This window comes from Peromyscus leucopus, chromosome 8a (genome assembly GCF_004664715.2).
Source record: "Peromyscus leucopus breed LL Stock chromosome 8a, UCI_PerLeu_2.1, whole genome shotgun sequence".
In the NCBI taxonomy this organism is placed as follows: Eukaryota; Metazoa; Chordata; class Mammalia; order Rodentia; family Cricetidae; genus Peromyscus; species Peromyscus leucopus.
The window spans coordinates 54522800-54545665 of NC_051085.1; the positions used below are offsets into that span (position 1 = coordinate 54522800).

General features: G+C 50.9%; 1 protein-coding gene across 4 annotated transcripts in view; it reads left to right on the plus strand.

The window, feature by feature from the left end:
- The window catches only part of Rps6ka2 (ribosomal protein S6 kinase A2), a 279954-nt gene that overhangs the window by 200161 nt on the left and 56927 nt on the right, over positions 1-22866 (plus strand). For all 4 annotated transcript variants that reach the window (XM_028866631.2, XM_028866632.2, XM_037200341.1 and 1 more), the window contains 4 exons: positions 951-1067; positions 8028-8109; positions 18283-18363; positions 21068-21147. In XM_028866631.2, coding sequence (XP_028722464.1) covers positions 951-1067; positions 8028-8109; positions 18283-18363; positions 21068-21147 — 360 coding nt within the window. The remainder of the gene's footprint in view (positions 1-950; positions 1068-8027; positions 8110-18282; positions 18364-21067; positions 21148-22866) is intronic.

A 22866-nucleotide genomic window follows, 5' to 3' on the forward strand; every position in this document is an offset into this window, starting at 1 on the left:
CTCACAAAGAGAAACAGTGGCTGGCAACACAAGACGAGGGGCCTCCTGCTGGTGTACACCTGGAGTCCCAGGCCACTCGCTTCCCTATAATGTAATGTATCATGTAGGCGGTCGCTGCCACTGTGCTGTCCCCAAGCATCTGATCTGGGACCGACCAGAGGTGGAAGGCTCTGGAGTTAGTCCCTGAATGGCGACCCTGCAGCTGTGGAACTCAGCCACCGAGAGGAAGCCATGCTTTGTGGAGTGCATGGAAAGAAGATGTGGGAAGGCTGCTTCCTGCTGGCTGTTTGGGGATGACTTCCTGGGAAGGCTGCTTCCTGCTGGCTGTTTGGGGATGACTTCCTGGCCTACCCTTTCTGATGCCTGGGGTGACACCCACTGTCCAGATTCCTCACTCCAATGGCAGGCAGCTTTGGCAGACTGCATTCCTCGTGAACAGGAAGTCTCACGGCTTCCGGATAGGATGATGGACAATGTTGTGATTGCTGTGTAGGTGTGATAGAGACCAAAGGCTCTTTTGTAGCACCCCTTGAATCACCTGTGTGAAAACTATTGGAAAGTGGGTGAGCTAGAAAGAGAATAGACCGCCTGCGTTTCCACGCGGGAACCTCTCCCAGTCTCCCGAGTGGAGCGGGGAAGCAAGACACACTCAGGGCACCACGGGGTTTCTGATCTTCCGCTGCCATGTTCTGGGCTGACACTGTCAGCGGCAGAGTGGGTTTCATGGAGGACACATTCCGATTTCCCCGCGGTACTGGTGAGACACAGTGGCAGACACCTCCGGAGGGGAGAGAGCAGCCAAAGGCTCACGCGCCAGTCATATGCACACCACCTCAATCCCCCGTGCCGGAAGCCCCCAGCGTCGACGACTCCCCCAGCTTTAGGGAAGGCTGGAGATGGGTGGGGTGGGGGGCTGGCTGTGTCCCAACCCTGTCACTGCTGTCTTGCAGGAAGAAGGCATCGTCAAGGAGATTGACATCAGCAACCATGTGAAGGAAGGCTTCGAGAAGGCAGACCCTTCCCAGTTTGAGCTGCTGAAGGTTTTGGGACAAGGATCCTATGGGAAGGTGAGTTGGGTGGACCAGCACTGGTGGGCTGGCATCAGATGCAAAGGTGGTACTGGCTGAGTCTGGTGGGCATCGGGCATGGCACTGCCCACATTAGCTGAGCCTCTGTGTGTCAGAGTCGTGAGCCACGAAGAGCCAGGTCATTCACATGCTAATACTCATCAGTGTCCTCCTGGCCGGTGGTGACTAAGGGAGTCGGATTGTTGCATTAAGTCAGGGAGTCTTGGAAGTTGCAGCCTCAACAGATCTTTCTGAAAAGGAAGGGAGAGATGAGACAATAAGAAAACAAGTCAAGGTGTGTGTGTGTGGGGGGGGGAGGCCTTCTCTGGATTGGCCTACACAGCTGTCACTCAAGAATCAGGAAGGCGGGGATTTGGAGTCTGTCTCTTCTCCTCACCTGGGTCAATGACACAGTCAGTTTTCCCACCTGTAAAATTAAGTAACTAACTGATTTCCTATAATGTGCTGTGGGTTAAATTAGCCATGAATCCAAGCTGGCTGTTGCCTGGGAAGGAGTTGTGTGCTGGATCTGCATGTGTCCTTACACCTGCCCCTTATGGGTCACAGCGATGGTGGCTGATCCCTTTCAGGGGATGAGGAATGCTGGCCCTTCCCTCAGCATCCCCTCCACACACAGTGTGGTCCTCACTCTGTATCCACTGGACCAGCAGCTGGATAGGCAGGTGCTGACAGACCCCGAGCTCCTGGGGACAGGGGAACAGGACACTTCCCGAGCTCTGCAGAAATTCAGGTGTCCAGCTAGCACTGTACCTGAACAGGAACGGCCCTGGACCTGAACACATCTTGCTCAGGAATGGGGCTTACTTTGCACTCACGAAGCCCTGGGTTCAACCCCAGCACAGCATAAATGGTGTAAAGGAACACACTTGTAATCTCTGCACTCTGGAGGTGGAGGCAGAAGTTCAGGGTCATCCTCAGCAAGATACTGAGATACTGAGTTCAAGGACAGCCTGGGCTACCTGAGATCCTGTCTTTTTTTTTTTTTTTTTTTTAAGGAGTAGAGGAGGAAAGGCTTTCCCAGGATCTCCATTCCTTTTACATTTTAGCTTGGCTTTTAAAAAAGCATTTCTTTGAAATAAGTGTTTGACATCTTGACAGAGGTGTTGGTGACAGGTTACATGCCCCGCCCTTCCCACCCTTCTCAGTTCCTGATCTTACATGGGCAGGTGGGACAAAGGAATGGAGTTGTGTAGGTACCGGCAGGAGAAGCGGGGAGGGGCAGTGGACCGGTAAGTTCCCGTGGACACCGAATCCCAGAGATCCGTGCCTTCAGCAGCTGCTCCAAGCCCAGTGAACTGTCCTGGAAATCGAGGAGCCTAGACTAGGCTCTAGAAAGAAGTGGGTTGCCCTGGCGATGCCACTCGGGCCTTCCTGGGCTCTGCCCAGCAGCTGGGGGATCACGAATCATGCAGCATTTGCTGTACAGGTTTTCTTTTTCATGAGAGCAGCATGAGGGGCGGACTGGGGAAGCCAGCCCTGGTCTGACTGGCCACCCCACACTATCCCGTTCCTGCTCACAGGCAAACGTGCTGTGTACTTATAAATGTAGGGCAGGCGTATTTCCTTTCTGTGGAAGGTTCTGGGCTGCTCTATCAATCTAGATGCCATGGATCCCAGGCCAGGCCATGCTTGGAAGTCCTGACCCCAGCATGGTTGGCCATTGCCCATCCCTGAGCCTACTGTTCTACCTTCCCTATCTGAGTGACTAAATGAATACCCTCGCACCAAGAGATGAACAGAACACGTCTGTGCCCTTGACCTCAGCAGAGGGCCGTTGAACTCCAGCTGGGTGCCTCTCTGTTTGTGCCCCCAGGTCATGTGGTTCCCACAGCAGCCCTACACTGAATCCCAGAACAGGGACCCTCAGCTGCCCCGGGTCCCCATGCCAGAGTACCCCAGAGCCGGAATACCCTTAGCCCGGAGCTTAGTCCTACAAGATACTCTGCTCCCGGTAACCCTGTGGCCTGATGCTGTAGCCGTGTGCAGGACATGGTGTGGGCAGTCTTTCTGATGCAGTCTCTCCTCAACAGTGTTAGTTTGCAGCTCATCTGCACTGTGATAATCCCGGGGAGCCCGGGCTTTGAACAAGAGGAGCACAAGTGAGACAGCCTTTGCCTTCAAAAGAAAACTGATCTAAGCTCAGGAGGTGATGAAGCCTGGTGGTTTGTTCTAGTGCCGAATCGGGTGGCGCAGACCGGCTGCTCCAGGGCAGAGATGCCGGAAGGGCCAGAGTCTGTGGGTGTGGTGGGCATCCTCTCACCTTCTCCAGCCTCCCCCCCTCCCCACAGCTCCCCTCTGTTGAGAAACACCAAGGCAGGAGAAGGTGCTTTCTCCTTTTTTATTTCTTTAAGATTCCCTGGGGTGTAGTGAATTGTGAGTCCCACATTCTGAGAAGAGAGCAAACTGACATTTTAAAATGTCCTGGCTTTCCCGTAGCTGAACAGTGGTATTATATGGGTGGGGCTCTAAATGCCTTCTTCTGAGGGAGATTGCTGCCCAAGAGCCCCCAGAAAGTAGCTGTGCTCCTGTGACTCGGGCCCCAGAGCGTCCTGCAGTTGGAGGTCCCCTCGCCAGACTGAGGACATGCTGCTAAGGGCTTTGGGCAAAGGTGTCATCCATGACGGTGCTCCTGAGAGCATCAGGCAGTGCCGAGTGCCTGCATCTGGCCCGGGCCACACAGCTGCCGGTGCAGACGTTGTTCTGAAAGTGGGACACGTTAGCACACACCGCTGCACGGGGCGCCGGAGACACAGCAGCCGCATGTGCTAAAATTATCAAAGTTGCTCTGGGGCGGCTTTTTTCGCTGCATCCAAATAAATTTCTAAATTGTACAGTCCCTTCTCTTATGGTGCTAGAGGTGACCTCTGTCCAGCCCTCCAACCACCTCAGGGAGGATTGCTGCTCACAGCTCTAATTCTTGGCACTTAGTGGGAGCGTATTAGTAGTGACAGAGCTGTTTCCATGCCTTTAAAAAGGCAGGAACCCTGTTTAAAAAACAGATGAATGTAAGCATTAGACACCGTCATCAGTGGATTTCATTTTTAAAATATGAAATGCAATAAGGAAAAAAGTTTTCAGTGCTCAAAAGCTAAAGCAGGAGGATTGCCATGACTGTGGGGCCAGCCTGGGCTGCAGGGTAAGTTCGTCTCCCCAAGATTTTAAGCATTTTTTAAAAAAGATTTATTTGTTTATCATGTATACAGTGTTCTGCCTGCATGTGTCCCTGCAGGCCAGAAGAGGGCACCAGACTTCATTACAGATGGTTGTGAGCCACCATGTGGGTGCAGGAAATTGAACTCAGGACTTCTGGAAGAATAGTCAGTGTTCTTAACCTCTGAGCCATCTCTCCAGCCCTGATTTTAAGCATTTTATCTGCAAATATCTGTGTAGACATTGCCATTGTCCCAGCCGATTTGTGAGTGGCACTGCCCAGGGTACATGTGGACGTGCTTTTCTGCTTAGATGTTGGCAGGGTGGGACTGCCCTCTCCATCCATGTGCCGGGTCTCTGTCTTAGCCTGTTTTGTGTTGTTATAACTGACTTTTCAAAGACTTTTCAAAACTGGACAAGTTCAAAAGAAAAGAAGCCTGTTTGACCCATGGTTCTGGAGGCCAGCAAGTCCAAGGATGTGGTGCCAGTCTGCCCACATCTGTGAGGACCTTCCGGATGTGTTGCAGTGTGGTACAGGACTCCACCAGCCCCTCCCAACACTGCTGTGTGGAGATTAGAGCTACAGGAGGGAACCTGGGCGACACTGTCCCATCATGCCATGCTACATGACAGGGTGCAGGGATAAAGCAGAGAAAGGCCAGGCCGTCCTAGACGTACACCAGCTGGAGCAGTGAAAACTGCGTCCTCTCCCCAGGCTTCTCCCTGCAGGAGGACTTTATGTTATTTCTCCACTATGCAAATCTTTATCTTGGGACTTCTGTCTCAGCTGTAATATAACAGAATGGAGAGGTACCTCTGTCTGCCAGCCAGAGTTCCGTGAGACCCAGGATAGTCTTCTCCATATGAAGACCTGGCCGTGGATGTGTGCATCTCTGACGCCATACACGGATGCAAGCACCACAGAAGGGTGCAGCCAAAATGTTCTGTGCTGGCTCCTCAGTGCTCAGCTCCCAACCTGATGATTGGCAGGAAAATGTGGTGGTCACGTGGCCAACAGCGTAGACCTTGCTACAAACCCCAACCTGCTTTCTGCTCCTAGTCTCCCTTCCCGAGTGATGGCATGGATGCTCAGCTGCCATATGCATAGCACCCAGGTTCCATCATCACCACCTAGACTCTTGGCTCTGCCTCCCGCCTCCCGCCTCCCGCCTGCCAGGCATGATCAACTCTACACTCTTTTGACAAAGTGCAGATGGATGCTGTAGGTGTCAGGAACAGGCTGGAAGAGGGAACGGGATTCTGTCAGATGGAGACTACACCGAGTAAGTTCAGAGATGGGCACTAGTGCTTTTTGTCTTCAAAGAAGTCCCTTATTCCAACCACTGCTCTCATTTCTTCCTGCTTCTTGGTAGAAACGAGCGTACACTGGCACCCTGCGCTCATTCCCTACACCAAGGAGGGGGCCTTGACTCGAGCAGCATTGCCTAGAACAAGAGACCGTCCATCTGCTGTAGCTTCTAGGGATGTGGAAGAGCTGTGTGTGGGGGTGTGGGGCCGTTTGGATCTCAGGATCCCGTGGAAGGGTTTGGTGCCTCAAATCCAGCCCGGCAGTCGGCGCATAGGAGACTGAGCCCCAGGCTCTCTCTTGGGTGTGTGCATCCAGTCACGGAGATGTGTGCATACGTACACGTGGATGTCCCGCACATCTAAATAATCAGTGCCATTCCCAGTGATGGGGTGTCCCCACGACTTCCCAGGACTCTGTGTGCTCCTGGAGGTGCTGATCACCACATAAGACAGGGCTCTTCTCCTTCCCTGCACCGTTGCCATCTGGCAGAGAGCATGCCCTTTCCCCACGGACACCAGATACTCCCTCCTGTTGAGGGATGTGGTTACAGTACTGACAGTGGTCAGGAGCAATGAGGTAGAGGCGGTGCTGGAGTCAGAGGTGGCTGGGTTCCCCTCAGGACACACGTGGATGTGGGGCGGACACTGCATCTGTGGATGTGGGTCCTCGGCCTGGACAACGCGTCTTCCCCCTTCCTCCTCTGCTGTGTGCTGCAGTTGATATCTGGGGTCTCCTGGAAGGACAGCAGATACCCAACGGTCCACACCTTGTCTCCGGCACTGAGAGACCCTGCTCTGCACTCTGCAGGTTCCTGAACACTCTCTTTGTCTGTGATAGTGAACCAAGAGAGTGAGGAATTGCCTGCCGCATGGCTGGGGAAACCTGCAGCCCTACTGTGATTGATGTTACTGGTATAGGCTCACGATGGTGCTGCATCCTTGGCCAGTGTGGGCTATCTAGAGTTTTGTGTGGAGCTAGAATACCCCGAAGTGCACGCAGGAGAGCTGGGCATGAGGGAAGCCTTTGGGAAGGAGAAACGCCACAGATCCACCCATCTGAGGCAGCCTCTGCTCACACCTGCAGCCCAGCCCAGGGTGCCATGGTGGGCTCTGGTACCAAGCAGGGCTTACACCAGGGGGAAAATTCTTCAAGGGAAATCAGTGCTCTCTTCGTCTGTGTGGAGCATTCCTTTTCATATTCACCATTTTTCTTCATTTTTTAAAAAAATCAGTAATCTTGCCTTACGGTCAGTCTGTCTCAGGTATCTTTTGTTTTGTTGATTTATCCCATGCAAAAAAAAAAAAAGTGTTTGAGAGAGTGTTAAATAACCACATGAGTGTGCTTAAGAGTCAGAAAATAAAAACCAAAAACCTATCGGTGAACTTCTACTGCCCACAACTAGAATCTTGTCCTGGCTAGTTTTATGTCAACTTGACACAAGCTAGAATTTTCTGAAAGGATTCAGAAAATGCCTCCATAAGATCCAACTGTAAGGCATTTTCTTAATTAGTGGTCAATGAGGGAGGGCCCAGCCTGTGGTGGGTGGGGCTATCTGTGGGCTGATGGTCCTGAGTTCTATAAGAAAGCAGGTTGAGCAGGCCAGTAGGTAGCACCCTCCATGTCCTCTGCATTAGCCTCCAGGTTCCTGCCCTGCTTGAGTTCCTGTCCTGACTGCCTTTGATGGTGAACAGATGTGGAAGTGTAAGCCAAATAAACCCTTTCCTCCCAACTTGCTTTGGTCATGATGTTCATGGTCGTGGTGTTCATCACAGCAATAGAAACCCTAAGACAGATCTGGATAAGGAGAGTTCAGATAAGGGTAGCATGTCTTGCAAATCTGGTGCAGTCTGTTCTGTGTGCGTCTCTGTTCTGGTACCAAATGAAGGTTAGTGGTGCCCAAACCACCAGAAGCAAGGTGATGCTCACCACAGAGCTACAGCAGGTAGATGAAGCATCTGTTGGAAGCCTAAGTGCTAGAGATAACCTGTTTTTCCTGTAGTGCCTCCATGATTGGAACTCCTTCATACCCCCTTGTCAATCATTCAGGATAGCATCCTGTGTCATCCCACCAGGTGATAACACACTCTGACCAAAGCGTCTTAGAGGAGAACAGGTTTCCTTTAGCTCACAGTTCCACAGTCCAGTATCTCAGGGCGGTTGGTTTGAGACAGTTGGTCATATCACACCCACAGTCAAGAGCAGAGGGAAATGGATCCGTGAATGCTCACTTGTTAGCTTGCTGGCTTATTCTCATCTCAATTTCTCTACTCTCATACAGTTCAGCATCCCCTGACCGTGACCCACCCGTAGTGGGCGGGGTCTCCCACATCCCTTACCTTAGTTAAGACAGCCCACCTCAGACAGTCACACGGGTAAACCCAGTGTCGACAGTCCTTCCATAACCTGTGCCCAGGCGACTCTAGGTTGTGTCCAGTTGACGACACTGACAATCACAGACAGCCGGTGTGTTTTCTCCTCAGGTGTTCTTGGTGAGGAAGGTCACAGGATCGGATGCCGGTCAGCTCTATGCCATGAAGGTCCTGAAGAAAGCCACCTTGAAAGGTAAGGGTCCTGGGAGGACCAGTTACTTCTGGGACACATCACTGCCGTCTTCACGTGGCAATTTGAGGACGTAATGGTTTTACTTCATCATCATGGTTTCAGGAACCGCGGAGGAGGGCACCGGGCACTCACTCTCTGGTTAATAAGAAGCCAACATTTCTCTCCCGGGTGTTGTAGCTGTCCCTGCAGAGTTTGTTCGGCTTTCAGAGGAGAGGTTGTTGCATAAGCAGCATTCTGCATATGTTCTGCTGCAGGGAACCATGTGGGAAAAGAGCATCGAGAAGGAAGCCAATTGTTCCGGCTGTGTGGCTCCACAGTAGACCGAGCGCCACCCACCACGCTGGATTGCTCAGTTTCACGGGAAACCCAATCCACAAATGTGCTGTGCTCACTGGTTGCCCAGTGACTGGGGACAGACATTGAGTGGAACCGTGAGCTTCCAGCCTCTGGTGTGGCCATCCTCCCAGCGGAGGGGGCGGGGCACATTAAACCCGAGGGCCTGTTCCAAGCCCAGACTCGGGGCTCACTCTGACCTCTTGGTTCTGATCACCCTTCTTCATCCTATCGCTGAGGGAGCATCTAAGGCCCTGACCAGCACAAGATTCATACCAGCATGGACTAATGATCTGACGGTGGCTTCTCAGTGATGTGCACTGGCCTCGTAGAGGTGGAGCCTTGAGTAGGGCTGATCTGACAGGAGCCCAGGAGCCCAGGCTTAGATCCTTGGGCGGGGGTGGGGTGGGGGTGGGTTTAAGACTCAAAAGATGCCGAGGGAGCGCTTGGATTTTTAGGTCTTGTAATGTACTGTCCTCGGCAGTAGAGGACTCCAAAGAATGCGTCATTCTGAGCCTTCAACTCACTTGGTGTCTAGCTGGAGAGATGGAGTGTATGTGTTTCAATCCGTATATAACCAGTTATGGGGCAATAGAGATGCATGGGCGAAGTGTCCGCAGAATGGGAACACCTCAGTGCACAGGGAGGAAAAACTCTTTCAAGGGAGGTGGCGCTGGTGTTTAGCAGGTGTGTGGGAGCCAAGGCCTCACTTTAGAATGGACAATCTCTTTTCCATAAAAGAGATAAATTATGTTGATCAGTGGTCAGAAAATGCAAATACTGACTACTTCTGCCAGTCTGGGCAGAGATCTGTCATCTGAGTGTGCCTAGGGAAGGCCACTGTGAATACTAACAAGTGGCTCATGGACCCGTAGGAGCAGGACTGTGGCTTCTTCATAGGTCATTCAGATCTACAACTGAAGGAGTGTTTCTCAGAGCTAACACGGTCTTATGGGTGGTTTTATGTTGTTATAGCTGGTTGCCAATTGAACATGATGAGACACTCCAAGATTCTTCACAAAAATGTTATAGAATTATTCTTTCTAGCCGAGAAAGTATATAGGAAAGAACTCCAACATTCAGTAAGATGAACTTCACTTAAGGGTTGTCTCAGAGAAACGAACACCCCGTTAAGATCACTTGAGAGTCCTCAACGTGAACTGCTTCTGCAGTTCTTCAGAGGTGAAGCCCATTGTCCCCCGACCCAGCCTCTCCACCACACAGCAATGCTGTCCACAGCACAGTCCACTAACCACAGCCTCGAGCACGAACACCGGGCATCACCGTCACCTGAAGGTACACACCCCAGTGTGTCCATACAGACGTTTCCAGAGAGTTCACTGGAGGTGAGAAGATCCACCCTCTTTGTGGGCGACACCAACCCACAGGCTGGATAAAAACAGGGAAAGAGTTGCGCACCAGTGTTCATCACGCTCTGCATCCTAGGTGTGAACTCAACGCAAGCAGTTGCCTCCTGCCCCTAATACCGTTCCTTCCATTCCGTGGTGGACTCTTTCCTCACACTGTAGGCCCTTCCTCTGGAGATGGCTTTCTCTAGCCTTTTGTCATCTTGTCCCATAGTAAAAGTCATGTGGTCTGTCCACGCGGTATTTCTTGGCATTGAGAGTAAATATAGTACTGATCCACGCCCCACTGTGGATGAACGTGAGGACAGGGTGCCGAGAGGAAGAAGAACGACACAAAGTTCATGTCTAGTGATGCTGGTTTCTTGAGGCTGAGAACAGACTGACTGGGTTGGTTTGGCCAACTTGGTACAAGCTAGAGATATATGTGAAGAGGGAAACTCAATTGAGAAAATACCCCCATCAGATTGTCTGTAGGCAAGTTTGTGGTGGGCAGCTTTTTCTGGATAATGATTGATGTGGGAGGGTCCAGCCCATTAGAGTTGGTGCCACCCCTGTGTCGATATCTTGGGTTGTATAAGAAAACAGGCTGAGCAAGCCATAGGAGCAAACCAGTAAACAGCACTCCTCAGTTCCTGTGTACAGGAGTCTGCCTTGAGTTCCTGCCCTGGCTTCCTTCATGATGGACTGTGATCTGGATGTGGAAGCCAGATAATTACTTTCCTTTCCAAGTTCCTTTTGGTCTTACCATAGCAGTAAAAACCAAACAGGACACTGACCACCGAGGCAGCTGGTCAGCTGGTACATCTGTGGCTTCAGAATAGGGGCTGGAGACACAGGCTAGACTTCTTAGGGGTGGAGAAAATGCTTTAAAGTCGAATGTGGCAAGGGTGAACTCCTCTCCGGTGCAGAGGAGGTACCCTTTGGATTGAAGACACACGCTGGATGACAGCAGTGGCCCACTCACTCTGATGATCATACGATGTCCATGCATCCTCCTCCTCCTCCTCCTCCTCCTCCTCCTCCTCCCCAGCTCTGGGACAGAAGTGAATGAGAGTGAAGTGGGAGCACCAAGGAGGGTCTCAGTGCTCAGCCTGGGCTGCAGAATGCAGACATGACGGACTGGGAAGCTGTGCTCTGTGTCTAGCGCTCACTGGACCTTTGTTTCCTCAGGGCTGACCATGATGTTCAACCTGTCACTTCTGTCTCCCTTGCATAGTGAGCCTTTGAAATAACATGATTCAAGCGGAAGTGCTCTTGAGAACTGGCTCCCAATCCAGTTTTATACATAGGATATGAGACTACATCTCCTAAGTGATCATAACAAGTGCCCTGAGCCTGTGTGAAATGTACACATACACACACTCAGTTACACACATACACTCACTCAGTTATACACATACACACTCTCAGTTACACACATAAACAGACATACACACACACACATACACACAGTCACACACATACACAGACACACACACACCCATGTCCACACCAGCAGGAATATTGTGGACATGTAAAAAACTCTGTCTGGTTACCAAATTATAGAAAGCTTTTATTTTCTTCTCCATGAATTGTATCTAAAAATTTCAACAAACCTCCTCGTATCTGGTGTTGTCTTAGTTAGGGTTTCTATTGCTGTGAAGAGATGCCATGACCACAGCGACTCTTATAAGGAAAACATTTAGTTGAGGCTGGCTTACAATTCCAGAGGTTTAGTCCACTTTCATCATGGCAGAGAGCATGGCGGCATTCAGACAGACATGGTGCTGGCTACATCTTGATCAGAAGGCAAGAGAAATTGGACTCTGGCACTGGATATGGCTTAGGCATGTAGGAAACCTCAAAGCCCGCCCCCACAGTGACACACTTCCTCCAACAAGGCCACACCCACTCCAACAAAGCCACACCTCCTAATAGTGCCACTCCCTATGAGCTTATGGGAGTCAACAGCATTTAAGCTACCACAGGTGCCTTATAATTTTTAAGAAACAAATACTCTAGAACATGTGTTTGACTATGTGCAATCATTTACATTTTGTGAAAATGAGCCATATGGGCAAAAAGGAATGGGAAAAATTCCCCATCTCCTTGTGCTCTGTCTGAAGTCAGCTAATATCAAACACTGTTTCACATTCCACACTATTTCAGTTTTCTCTAATGGACTATCAGTAAGGAATACATTTCCTCCAGAAGTCCAATAGGGTCTCTTTCTTAAGAGAAAATGGAGGAGCCTCGAAGAGCAGTGTTTTGTGTGTGGTAGCCACAAGATATGATACTGCACCACACGGAGGTAGAACAGACCTCTGGCCTCCCATGTGCTCCCACTGGGCTTACCTCCCCTCCCTGTCTGAGCTCCCTTACAGCTGGAAGAAGAGTCCACGCAAATGAACATTCAAATTTGTTTTGCTTCCAACTTCTCTGCATCCTGTTATCCTGAGTTACTCAAATGCCAGTTCCTCCCAGTCTCCATCATACCCCCAGCTTGCAGGCCAGTTTCTATGAGAAATGTGCTGGAGAGAAAAGGTGTGTCTGTCACACCCACGGTGTGTCCTCCGAGCGCAGTTGCCAGAGGGAACCGGAATGCATTTGAATAGCAAAGCCATTTTGAGAAGGAAATTAAAAGGGGCAGGGGCTTGCGGAAGTCATTTTGAAACTTGAGCTTGCCTCTCCACGGCGCAGGGACGGCTGTGTGGGCAGGAGGAGGACGGTTGTCAGTGGGAGTCCTCGTGACTTGACAAGGAGGAAAACAGCTCTGGAGTGTCAGGCACAGCCCCCTCCTTCCAGCACAAAGGTGACAAGCCATTTCTAAAGGGATGTCAACTGCGCCGAGCCATAGCTGAAAGAGAAGGGAGCCGGCAGGTGAATGCCCCCGCCTGCCTCTCCAGCTGAGGCCCCATCATCCCACTTCCATCCCCCAACTTCATGACAGGAAGGCGCTACCTGAAGACCTTTCTGGTTCCTTGTGTTCTTAAGCTTGGCAAAGTTTTGTGACAGGATGAGGTAACTGTGGGCAAGAGTTTCATAGTGTGCGCTTTAAATACAGGGAACCCTGGAGTGCCGTGTCCCACCTAGTGCTGGAGGGGCTTGACTGTGAATGTTCTGCCCAGAAACATGCTCCCATGGGCCCCAACATTAAACGGGCCTGATCTCTTCTACACAGTTCATGAGCCGGCAAGAGGGCACCACTGCCAGCCGTGAGAGATGCCCTACCGTGAGTGGGACAGTGGATTTCTCGTAGATCACCCTGCAGGTGCCTGGGGTTCATGGAAGAAGGTCTGAGCCGCAGAGTCTTAGACTTCCTTCCTGTCTCTCTTCGTTGCCAATGTGGAGGTTCCTTGGTCCATGGTTCAGGTTAGGAAACCGGGCTTGGAACCACAGCCAGCTCTTAACTCCACTGGCCACGCCACCCGGGGAGCCTCTCCTGGCTCCAGGCCCTTTCGAGCTAAGACAGGGCTGGAGGTGACTTCTCCAGGACCGTTGGTGCGACAGCCGGTCTTTCGGTGTATTGAAGTGTCACCGGCACACGCACCAATGCAAAATGGGCAGCAATGGTGGCTTCAGTCTGTGGTGCAGAGTGCCGTCTGCTTAGGGAGAATGCTGCCCTGATCAAGCTGTGCTCCTGCCGTGAATGGCCTGAAGTGGTTCATGGCTGTAATCATGGTTCGAGGTGACTGGGATCACAGGTGATGCAGAACTCATGTTCCTGCAGCCGTCTCTCCGCTGTGGAGGGAACTGTCCACCTGTGGTATTCACGTCTGTGTTTTCAGACCTAACTTGTGGTCGTTTCCCCTGGAAGTCAATGCTCTCACCCTGAAGGTGGCAAACATTTTCTTCTGAGGAGGAAATTAAGTTCTGCTGATTGTGAAGGACGATAATACCCCGTGTCTGGCTTTCTAACCACGCAAAGTGGCCGATGGACAGCCACTGCAGTGCCAGCTGTGACTCGGTGGCTGAGGGGTGGGTCTCTGAGAAGCATAGACCTGAGGAAGAAGAGGGAGAGGGAGATCTGCGCAAGCTGTCGGCAGAGTCTGCTTCTTGGGATGATCCCGCTGTGGGGTGGGAGCGCGATGCATGGTCCCACGGACACCCGTGTCTGCAGGGCTCTCTGCAGTATAGGCGTGTATCGATGGTGCTTGTATCGATTGCAGCATCCTGCAATAGTCCCTGGCTCGAGTTGGTTCCAGCCTCCAGAGTGTTATTTTCAGAGCTTCTGTATTTGTTTCTGTCTTAGCTGAGGTGCTGCGTTAAAAACATTGACTCATTCAGAAACTCCGCGTCAGTGGCTGCGTCTGAACAGATTGTATTTCTAAGCCAAATCATTTATGCCCTTTGGTTCCCGTTTGGGTGATTTCAGACTCCGGGGCGGGGGCAGGTTGGGGGGCATGTGCGGCACGCTCCAGACACAGGCTTAAAGTGGCCTTTTTTCAGTGTGAGGACAGGCAAGCCACTTTACAGATGAGGGGACCGACGCAAAGCAGCAAAGGTCCCCCAAACCACATTATGCGGAGGAGGTGGAGGCCAGGGTTCTGGTGCCCTCACGGCCCAACACTCCGGTCTCCCTCCATCTCCTCATCAGGAAGCCGTCTGCTGACTTGCTGTGCTTAAAGTGTTTACTCTGTCAAGGATTTATTTTCCCAAGGAGTTATCTCTAATGAAGAGTGAGAATGACTCCCTTGTATGTCTTCAGCCCTCAGCCCTCAGCCCTTACTGTTTTTCTGTAGCAAACACCTTCTTTGAGGAAGGCTCTGACTTGTTGTTGACCCGACTGCCTGTGCACCCCCGAGTCCATCGTGTGTTTCTGGTGGAATCGCTCTTCTTCACATATAGACATGCAGCTGTAAAAAATAACTCCTCCTCGCTGCCCACCGTCTTCAGCGTCTGCACGGTGTGACCCCAGAAGAGGGAAGAGCTTCTGGTAGAAGTGACTTTAATCATCATGTCATTGAGACAGTTCAGTGTGCAGAAACAAAGAGGCAGGTCTTGAGGAATTATGCCCGGTCAGGCAGCCCACTCGGACACCTTGATTATCTATGGATTTCTTCTCTTCTTGGGCAGCGGGTAATTATCTGCAAAATGTTTTGACTCCCAAATGTCTAGAAACTCTACTTCTCATAGACCATGTTCTGTCACGAATTAAACTTTCAGAAACTGGAGACTACCTTCTTCATTTGGGAGATAGGTGGCTGAACACTGTTCTTTGTTCAAACTGAGTGAGCTCAAGGGCATTGAGGCAGGTTGGGGGTTTTCAGATGATGGGAACCAGATTCGAGGCCATGGTGAGATGGTGGAGAAACAGAGTCCCCTTTCCCTGCCACCATGTTTCACCAGGTCATATTTCCTGGGTCATGAGGATTGGGCCAGGTAGGTGGTGTGGAAACTTTTCCCCAGAGAAGAGGCATGGAGGGATGAGAGGAAGTGTGTGTTCTCCGGAGACAAACGGCATAGGTGGGGGAAGGCTGGCCAGGTGCTCCTGAGGCCTGGAGAAAAGTCAGCCCTCCCAGCGTATAGAGGGACCCCACGGTCCAGAGAAAAGTCAGCCCTCCCAGCGTATAGGGGGACCCCACGGCCCGGAGAAAAGTCAGCCCTCCCAGCGTATAGGGGGACCCCATGGTCCAGAGAAAAGTCAGCCCTCCCAGCGTATAGGGGGACCCCATGGTCCAGAGAAAAGTCAGCCCTCCCAGCGTATAGGGGGACCCCATGGTCCGGAGAAAAGTCAGCCCTCCCAGCGTATAGGGGGACCCCACGGCCCGGAGAAAAGTCAGCCCTCCCAGCGTATAGAGGGACCCCACGGCCCGGAGCAACTGCCCTTGAACTCCCTGATACAGAATTGAGAGATTTTCGTTTTTGCTGTTAACTTGATTGATGCCAAAAAGTTTCCCAGCATCAGAGCCTATATTCATGACCACTGTCTCCTCTAAACACTTTTATTTTGAGAAAATATCCATTCTTCCTTCAGGGTCTTTATTAACTGCCGTCAGCTGTATTTTTCACAGAACAAACAGGTTTCAGTTTGATTTTTATCAGCTCCCCCCAAATTCTCCCAAATTCCTGCCTCTGTAGTCTGAATCTGTGTCTTGGGGCCAAGGGGGGAAAGAAGCTTTGCACCTACCCTCTTATTCTGAGGACGCTGGGACTCAGGCTGATGTCTCAGGTGTGCTCTATGGATTTCACCTGTTGCTCATGATAAGGTGGGAGACATTTACCCCTGTTCCCTGAGAAAGCAGTGGCAGTGAGCAGCCCACAGTGATGCTGACCCTGGCAGGGCCAGGGTGGACACCAGGCAGCCAGCTCGGCAGTCACCACTGACCACCGCACAACACTCCCAGAACAGCATGTCAAGTAGCTGTCGGCACTAATGCAGGAGTGTGTGTGTGTGTGTGTGTGTGTGTGTGTGTGTGTGTGTGTGGTGGGGGCGCTTGAGTGCCTTGGTGCAAAGATTGAACTAAAAGTTAATAGAGCAAAGCAGAGGAGACTGTCCTTGGAACCAAGGCACAAGGAAAGACAACAGTCTCCGAACTGTGCCAACCATGCCACGTGCAGCAGTTATCATTATAGTCATTTTCAGGAGAGTCACAGCACCATGCAGCTACCCCCAACATGCCCCAGGCCTTCCCTCATTCCAGAAGAAGCTCTGTTCCTCCATTTGTTCAGCCCCCAGTAACCACTACTCTACCTTCTAACTATGAGAATGTGCCTGTTCTAAATCATTGTAAGTGGAGTCACTTATAATATAATTGTCCTTTGCCTCCAGGTCCACTTACCCAGCATAGTGTCTCTGAGATGAACCTGTGTTGTGGTTCATGTCAGAACTGTTGTTCTCCCTAGGGCAGAGTGCTGCTCTGTTAAGTGTATATAACACATGTGTATCATGTTTTGTCTGTTCATCTCCTGATGCATGTGGTTGCTTTCACTCATGGCTGTTGAGTGACGCTGGTGTGATTATGGTTGCACAGATGTCTAAATCACTGCTTTCAGATCTTTTGGATAGATACCTAGAAACAGAGCTGCTAGATTACATGATTACTCTGTGCTTGACTGTTCCACAATGGATGCACCATGTTGCGTTTCTAGCATCACACATGAGTTCCACTTTGTCCACATCCTTGGTCATTTTCCACTTTATTATCATGATACCATCCTTGGGGAAGGATTTCTTTAATAACACTTTAAGTGCATGTTACCATTCTAAATAGTGATGAGCAATGGAATATGACGCACGTGTCACTGTGGCTGTCCAGATGTTCAGCCCTTACTCACAGAGGTCATATGAAGTCACTTGGGTGCTGCCTCCTGGGCATACGAGTTATCCTGTGGAGTCTTAGCATTGTTCCTGTTCTCAAGTGGCTGTCAATCTAGTTTTTGTTCCTTTGTTTTGCCTCAAAACTAATTATGTCTGTATTCCAGATGGCTGAATGTGAGACAGTGTGAACACTGGAAAGAGTGTTGTAATACACACACACACACACACACACACACACACACACACACCTCTACCTCTGTGGTCCACAGTCATCATGGCGGAGAGAGAAAGAATTGTCCTCTCTTGCATCAGAAATGAAAAAAGTACCATTTTGTAACTTGGAATGATTCAGCAAGGATGGTATCTGAATGCTAACACTACTGAATGAAAGTTAGGAAGTGCATAGATCACTGTGTGCCAGAGTGTCACTCCTTGGGTTGCTTCTTCCTCACAAGAGGGCTAAAGAGCTTGACATTGGAGAGGGGACTCTGCGTCAGTACCTCCACTCACTCACTCAGCATCATGTGGAGAGGGCCAGCGCCCCCCCCCCCACAGGCTCTTCCTGTTCCCAGAAGGTTAAGGTAGAGGCATCACCTGCTCACCAAAAAATGTCTAGCTGCAATCCTGCAGAGACTCCAGATCTGACCTCGATTCATGAGAAATACAAGCAAGAGCTCCAGCTAAGCTCTGGTCAGACAGAACTTGGTGTAGACCATTCTGCAAGAAAGCTGGCCTGGACTTACTAAGAAGTCGAGGACCAGAGGAAGGTGTGAGATTCGTCTCTTCTAGATGAAAAATAGATACAGCATTTTAGCCACCGACACAATAAGAAAATAGTCCTCGACTAGGACCCAAGGCTGAGGGAGTAAGCTGCAAAGGGCGGGGGTGATAAGCATGGACTGGAGGCCAGAGACACCACAGGATGATGGGACACTGGAGTCAGTGAAAAACCGTCCTTATTCCAAAGGCACATGAGTAGATTCCTCTACAAGGAAAGTGTTGTGGTGTCTACAATATACTTTCAATGTTTCTGGTAAAAGAAAAAGAACTAGATACAAGGAAGCAAATGTGTTAAGATATAAGGATTCCTTAGATCTGGGTGAATGTGAGAGTGGCCGAATACGGCTCCAGATCTTCCACGCCTGTGAGGCTGTGAACTGGCTTGCCTGCTGTTGTGTATTCACGCCTTGCACTCTCCACCACGTTCTGAAAGCCTCTTGTCTTTGTGTGCAGTGCGGGACCGGGTCAGGTCTAAGATGGAGAGAGACATCCTGGCGGAAGTGAATCACCCTTTCATCGTCAAGCTGCATTATGGTAAGTGCAGCGCATGGCAGGCTGAGGAGGACTTAGGTGATGATGTCTTTGATCGGAGGAAACGGAGATCGTAATAATTGGTCCAGAAGAAGATCCTGTGTCCGAATCCTGTCTTGTGTGGAGACAAAGGTCTCTTAAATCCCTGCTCTTCAGTCTCTTTTCTGTTTGCTTTTCCTAAAAGAGCAAGATGCCCTTCTTCATCCCAAAGACCGTGTGAGGTGGGGCTACCCATCATGGAGACATCACCAGGCTAATCTGGTACAAGGGTCTCCACCTCGGTCGGGTTGAGACATGATGGCTTACCCAGTGGTGCTCAGGATACGGTGTTGGTCCCCAACCTTTGCCTTCCAAGTGAAGGAAGAGTAGGAGGACAGTGGAGTGGACCTCGACTGCCCCTCAGGAAAGGCCGCTGTTTCAGGTTCTTGAAGCTCAGAGCAAGAACTTTGACAAACCTGCCTTTCCACACCACACCTGTTCTCTGCCTTTGTGTCTCACCAGAGGAGCAGGCAGCAGAGTCCATAAACTGGGGGTTACCCAGTCGTGTACCCCACAGTCCGCTTTCCTCGTTAAGGAATTCATGTGTATAGGGGACGGAAAAGAACCAGGGGTCAGAGGCCCCGATAAACAGGAAACAAAGGCATGAATGCACCTTGGGGTGGGATGGGGAGACTTCCAGAGACCGAGAGACCAGTTCAGGCCTGTCTTGACTCACGTGGTGTACATGGCCCTTCAGAGAGAACAAACCTTGCTCCTCTGTTGCTGAAGGGCCAGGTGGGACCCTCGGTCTTCCCAGCCGTGGTGAGATCCTCACCCTCCTCCGCTGGCAGCAGATGGCAGGAAAGCCTGGCTCCCTCCCTCTCCCACCCAGCCCCAGCTGCTGCTGCTGGGCCGTGGTCAGAGCAAAGCCTGGAGCTGCTGTCTGGAGTGTTTCAGTTTTTAAAACTGATTGAGCTCTCTATTTAAAAAACAGAACTCCTCCTCTCAGATTTGCATGTCTTCCCTTCTCGGGCCGTGCTGATCTTCTCAGGGTGCGCGTGCTGGAGTCCAGGCTGCTTTCAGGAGGAAGTTAAAAACCGGGTGACCTACACAGACTGTTAAACAGACGTTCTGCATTACTTCTGCTTCCCACTGCCCATTAAGGCCCTCGCTGCACACACTGCAGTACACACTGCATACCTTACAGTACACACTGCAGCCCTGCAGTACACACTGCACACTGCACACCCTGCAGCACACACCGCGGTACAGACTGCATACCTTGCAGTACACACTGCACACCCTGCAGCACACACTGCAGTACACACTGCAGTACACGCTGCACATGCTGCAGTACACGCTGCACACGCTGCAGTACACACTGCAGTACACGCTGCACACGCTGCATGCACTGCAGTACACGCTGCACACACTGCAGTACACACTGCAGTACACGCTGCACACGCTGCAGTACACACTGCAGTACACGCTGCATGCACTGCAGTACACACTGCACACCCTGCAGCACACACCGCGGTACAGACTGCATACTTTGCAGTACACACTGCACACCCTGCAGTATACACTGCAACCCTGCAGCACACACTGCAGTACACGCTACACACGCTGCAGTACACACTGCAGTACACGCTGCATGCACTGCAGTACACGCTGCACACACTGCAGCACACACTGCAGTACACACTGCAGTACACGCTGCATGCACTGCAGTACACGCTGCACACACTGTGGTATACACTGCACACACTGCAGTACACATAGCCCCAACTAAGGGTCTTTCAGTTAGCGGTCATGTTTCTAAATGCCAGCATTTATAATGATCCTGGAACTTTTAGAAAATGGGGAAAAAATTCAATACGCAAAAAATAGCAGGGCCCTCTGGCCTGGTACCCTGTGTATACAACCTGATGCCAAATGGTGGATGCTTCCTGATGTTGGCCTGACCATCATGATTGCTGACCTTCTCTGACATTGACCTGGCCACCACGGCTGAAAGACCCTCCCTGATACTGGGCTGACTACCACAGCAGTAATATGACTCTTTTCTCTAGGTCCTTATATGCTCAGTGGGCTCCTCGGTCTGAGGTGTGCCCTTGTTAGCCCTGGATGTGAGCTGTGTAGACTGTGGCCTGAGTTATTACCAATAAGTTCACACAGAGCATGAGCTCTCTTTTGACATGTAGACAGGCAGACAGAGCAGTCCTCAACACTCAATACTACTAGAGTGGAGAAGGTCCAGAATGGTTCTCCTGGGCCCTGAGTATAGAGGGAACAGAAATGTGCTTCCTGTCTATCAGAACCGCCTCCCATCACCAATGTTACAGCAAGTTGTCTGCCTATAAGACCAGCTGTGAGCAAAGCCTAATTAATAATGCCAATGGAGGACACACATTTGAACACAGACTTTCCTCTCTCCAAGTCTTTCAGTCTGAGATTAAAAGGGATAAGGATGGAGGAAAAGGAAAAAGAAAGTTCCAAGACTCCAACAAAAGTGAGAGACCCTGAACTTAGTCCCCCATCTCCTGCTGCTGGGCTCTGTCCCTGGCCAGCTGACCTCCCTGTGGTCAGCTACGCTTGTTTGAATGAATGGCGGCTCTACAGAGTAACAGCCTTGTTGAACCGAAGGGCTTTGGGAAGAGCAGAGATTTGATGGTCAGAGGGAACAGTGTTCTTGGTGAAGTGTTCAGCTGTACCTCCTCTCACACAGCCTTTCAAACCGAAGGCAAGCTCTACCTGATTCTGGACTTCCTGCGGGGTGGGGACCTCTTTACCAGGCTTTCCAAAGAGGTAAGTGACCCCATGGTGACTTTCTGTCTAGAAAAACGGGAAGGGAAGAGTATCCAGGGAGATGGGCGTGCGAGGTAGTACGTGTATGATGTGTGATGTGGACATTGAGTGTGTGTAACGTGTGATGTAGTACAGGATGTGTGGTGTGTGATATTTGGTCTGTGTGATGGGAAGTGTGTGATGTATGTCTTACGAATGTGTGGTAAATGTGTGTCAGTTTTCAACAACTTGTACAAAACTAGCCATGGTTACATACACCCTTAACCCAGGAAATTCGGGAAACTGAGGCAGGATTTTGACTTCACTATCAGCCTGAGCTACAGGGTAAGATCTGCACAGCTGCATCAACAAACCTCCTAACCAAGTTCGTGATGACATTTGGGGGTGGCTGTATTTGATGGCGTCTCACTTCCCATCCGTGGAAGGCACAGTTAACGCCGTGTGGACCTCTCCTCTGGGCAGTGGTCCGTCCCTGTGTGTTTGTGTTTAGGAGCATCTTGTCAGGTCTTTGCTCCCTGGGTGAGCTTCATTGGCTTCTAGCTGCAGAGTTAGTTTTATGTACCAACACTTGAAGTAAGAATGCTCCAGAATCGTACTGTGAAGGTCCCGTGTCCCTCATGAGTTGAGGAGCATTGAGCTATCTTTGTGGGATGGGGAAATCCAGAATTCTGTCCACAGCAACAACATTCTTGTCTTCTCCTTTGAATGATTCTGTAAGGCTCAGTACAAAGAATAAGAGGTCTGGCAGCATGCTGAGGGAAGGCTCCTCACTTTTTTCCAGCTTTTGATTTGCCCGTGACAGTGGTTTCCAAGTCACCCTCTCCTTCCCTCCGCCTTTCTAAGTTTTCAGTAGGTGTGCCTTGCTTAAAACTCCAGACAGACAGGAGCTCAAGGTAGAGCATGTGGCCAGGTGGGAGAGGGCTCCTGAGACTGAGCTGTTCTCCCTTGGTTTCCTGGAGGCCCTGCAGGAATGGCACATGCGGGGGAAATTCTGGGCTCTGGTGATGAGATCCTCCACTTCTCTTAGCTCAGAAAACCAGACCTTCTGTGTTCCTCTTTTGTTAGCATCTGGTGAGGTAACCTGTAGCTGGGCTTCTTGACTGAAATGATGGGTAGAAGCCCTGGAGCTCCTTACAGTGGGGCATGTGAGACCTATTACTGCAGAGGGGTAAAGTGGCCACATCTGGGCAAGCGGGTTCTTGGGTGGCAGCTTGAAAAGCCTTTCCTGGCATTCTGTTCTTCAGCAGAGCACTGGACAGCAGCCTGCTGTGTGCGGCCACCGTGCCTGCTTTCAAGGACTCACCTGTGGGCCATGGATTGATGGTGGGTTTGGGAACTACACCAGATGTGCCCCGAGATCTGGGGAAGCAGGAAGAGATAATGGCTCTCTGTGTACTAAATGCATCCAGGCATAAAAGGGACCTCGGCGCATGGTGGGATTTAACTGTGCAAACCACTGGTTAATGCATCCAGAAAAGACACTGACAAGAGGAGAGTTGCTAGCCATATGTGGGAAATAGAATAGAGCTTGAGGGGTGCTGGGAGGTGGAGAGGATCCATAGTCCAGGGCTAGCTCCCAGGGGTACCAACTGACACGTTATAGGACCCAAGATAGGTGTCCTTACTAGGAGCTGAGAGCACTGTCTGCTTGGCTGGTGACATTCACCACACTGTCCCATAGCTCACTCATTTTAGCTCTGGTTTCATGCCACACTCAGT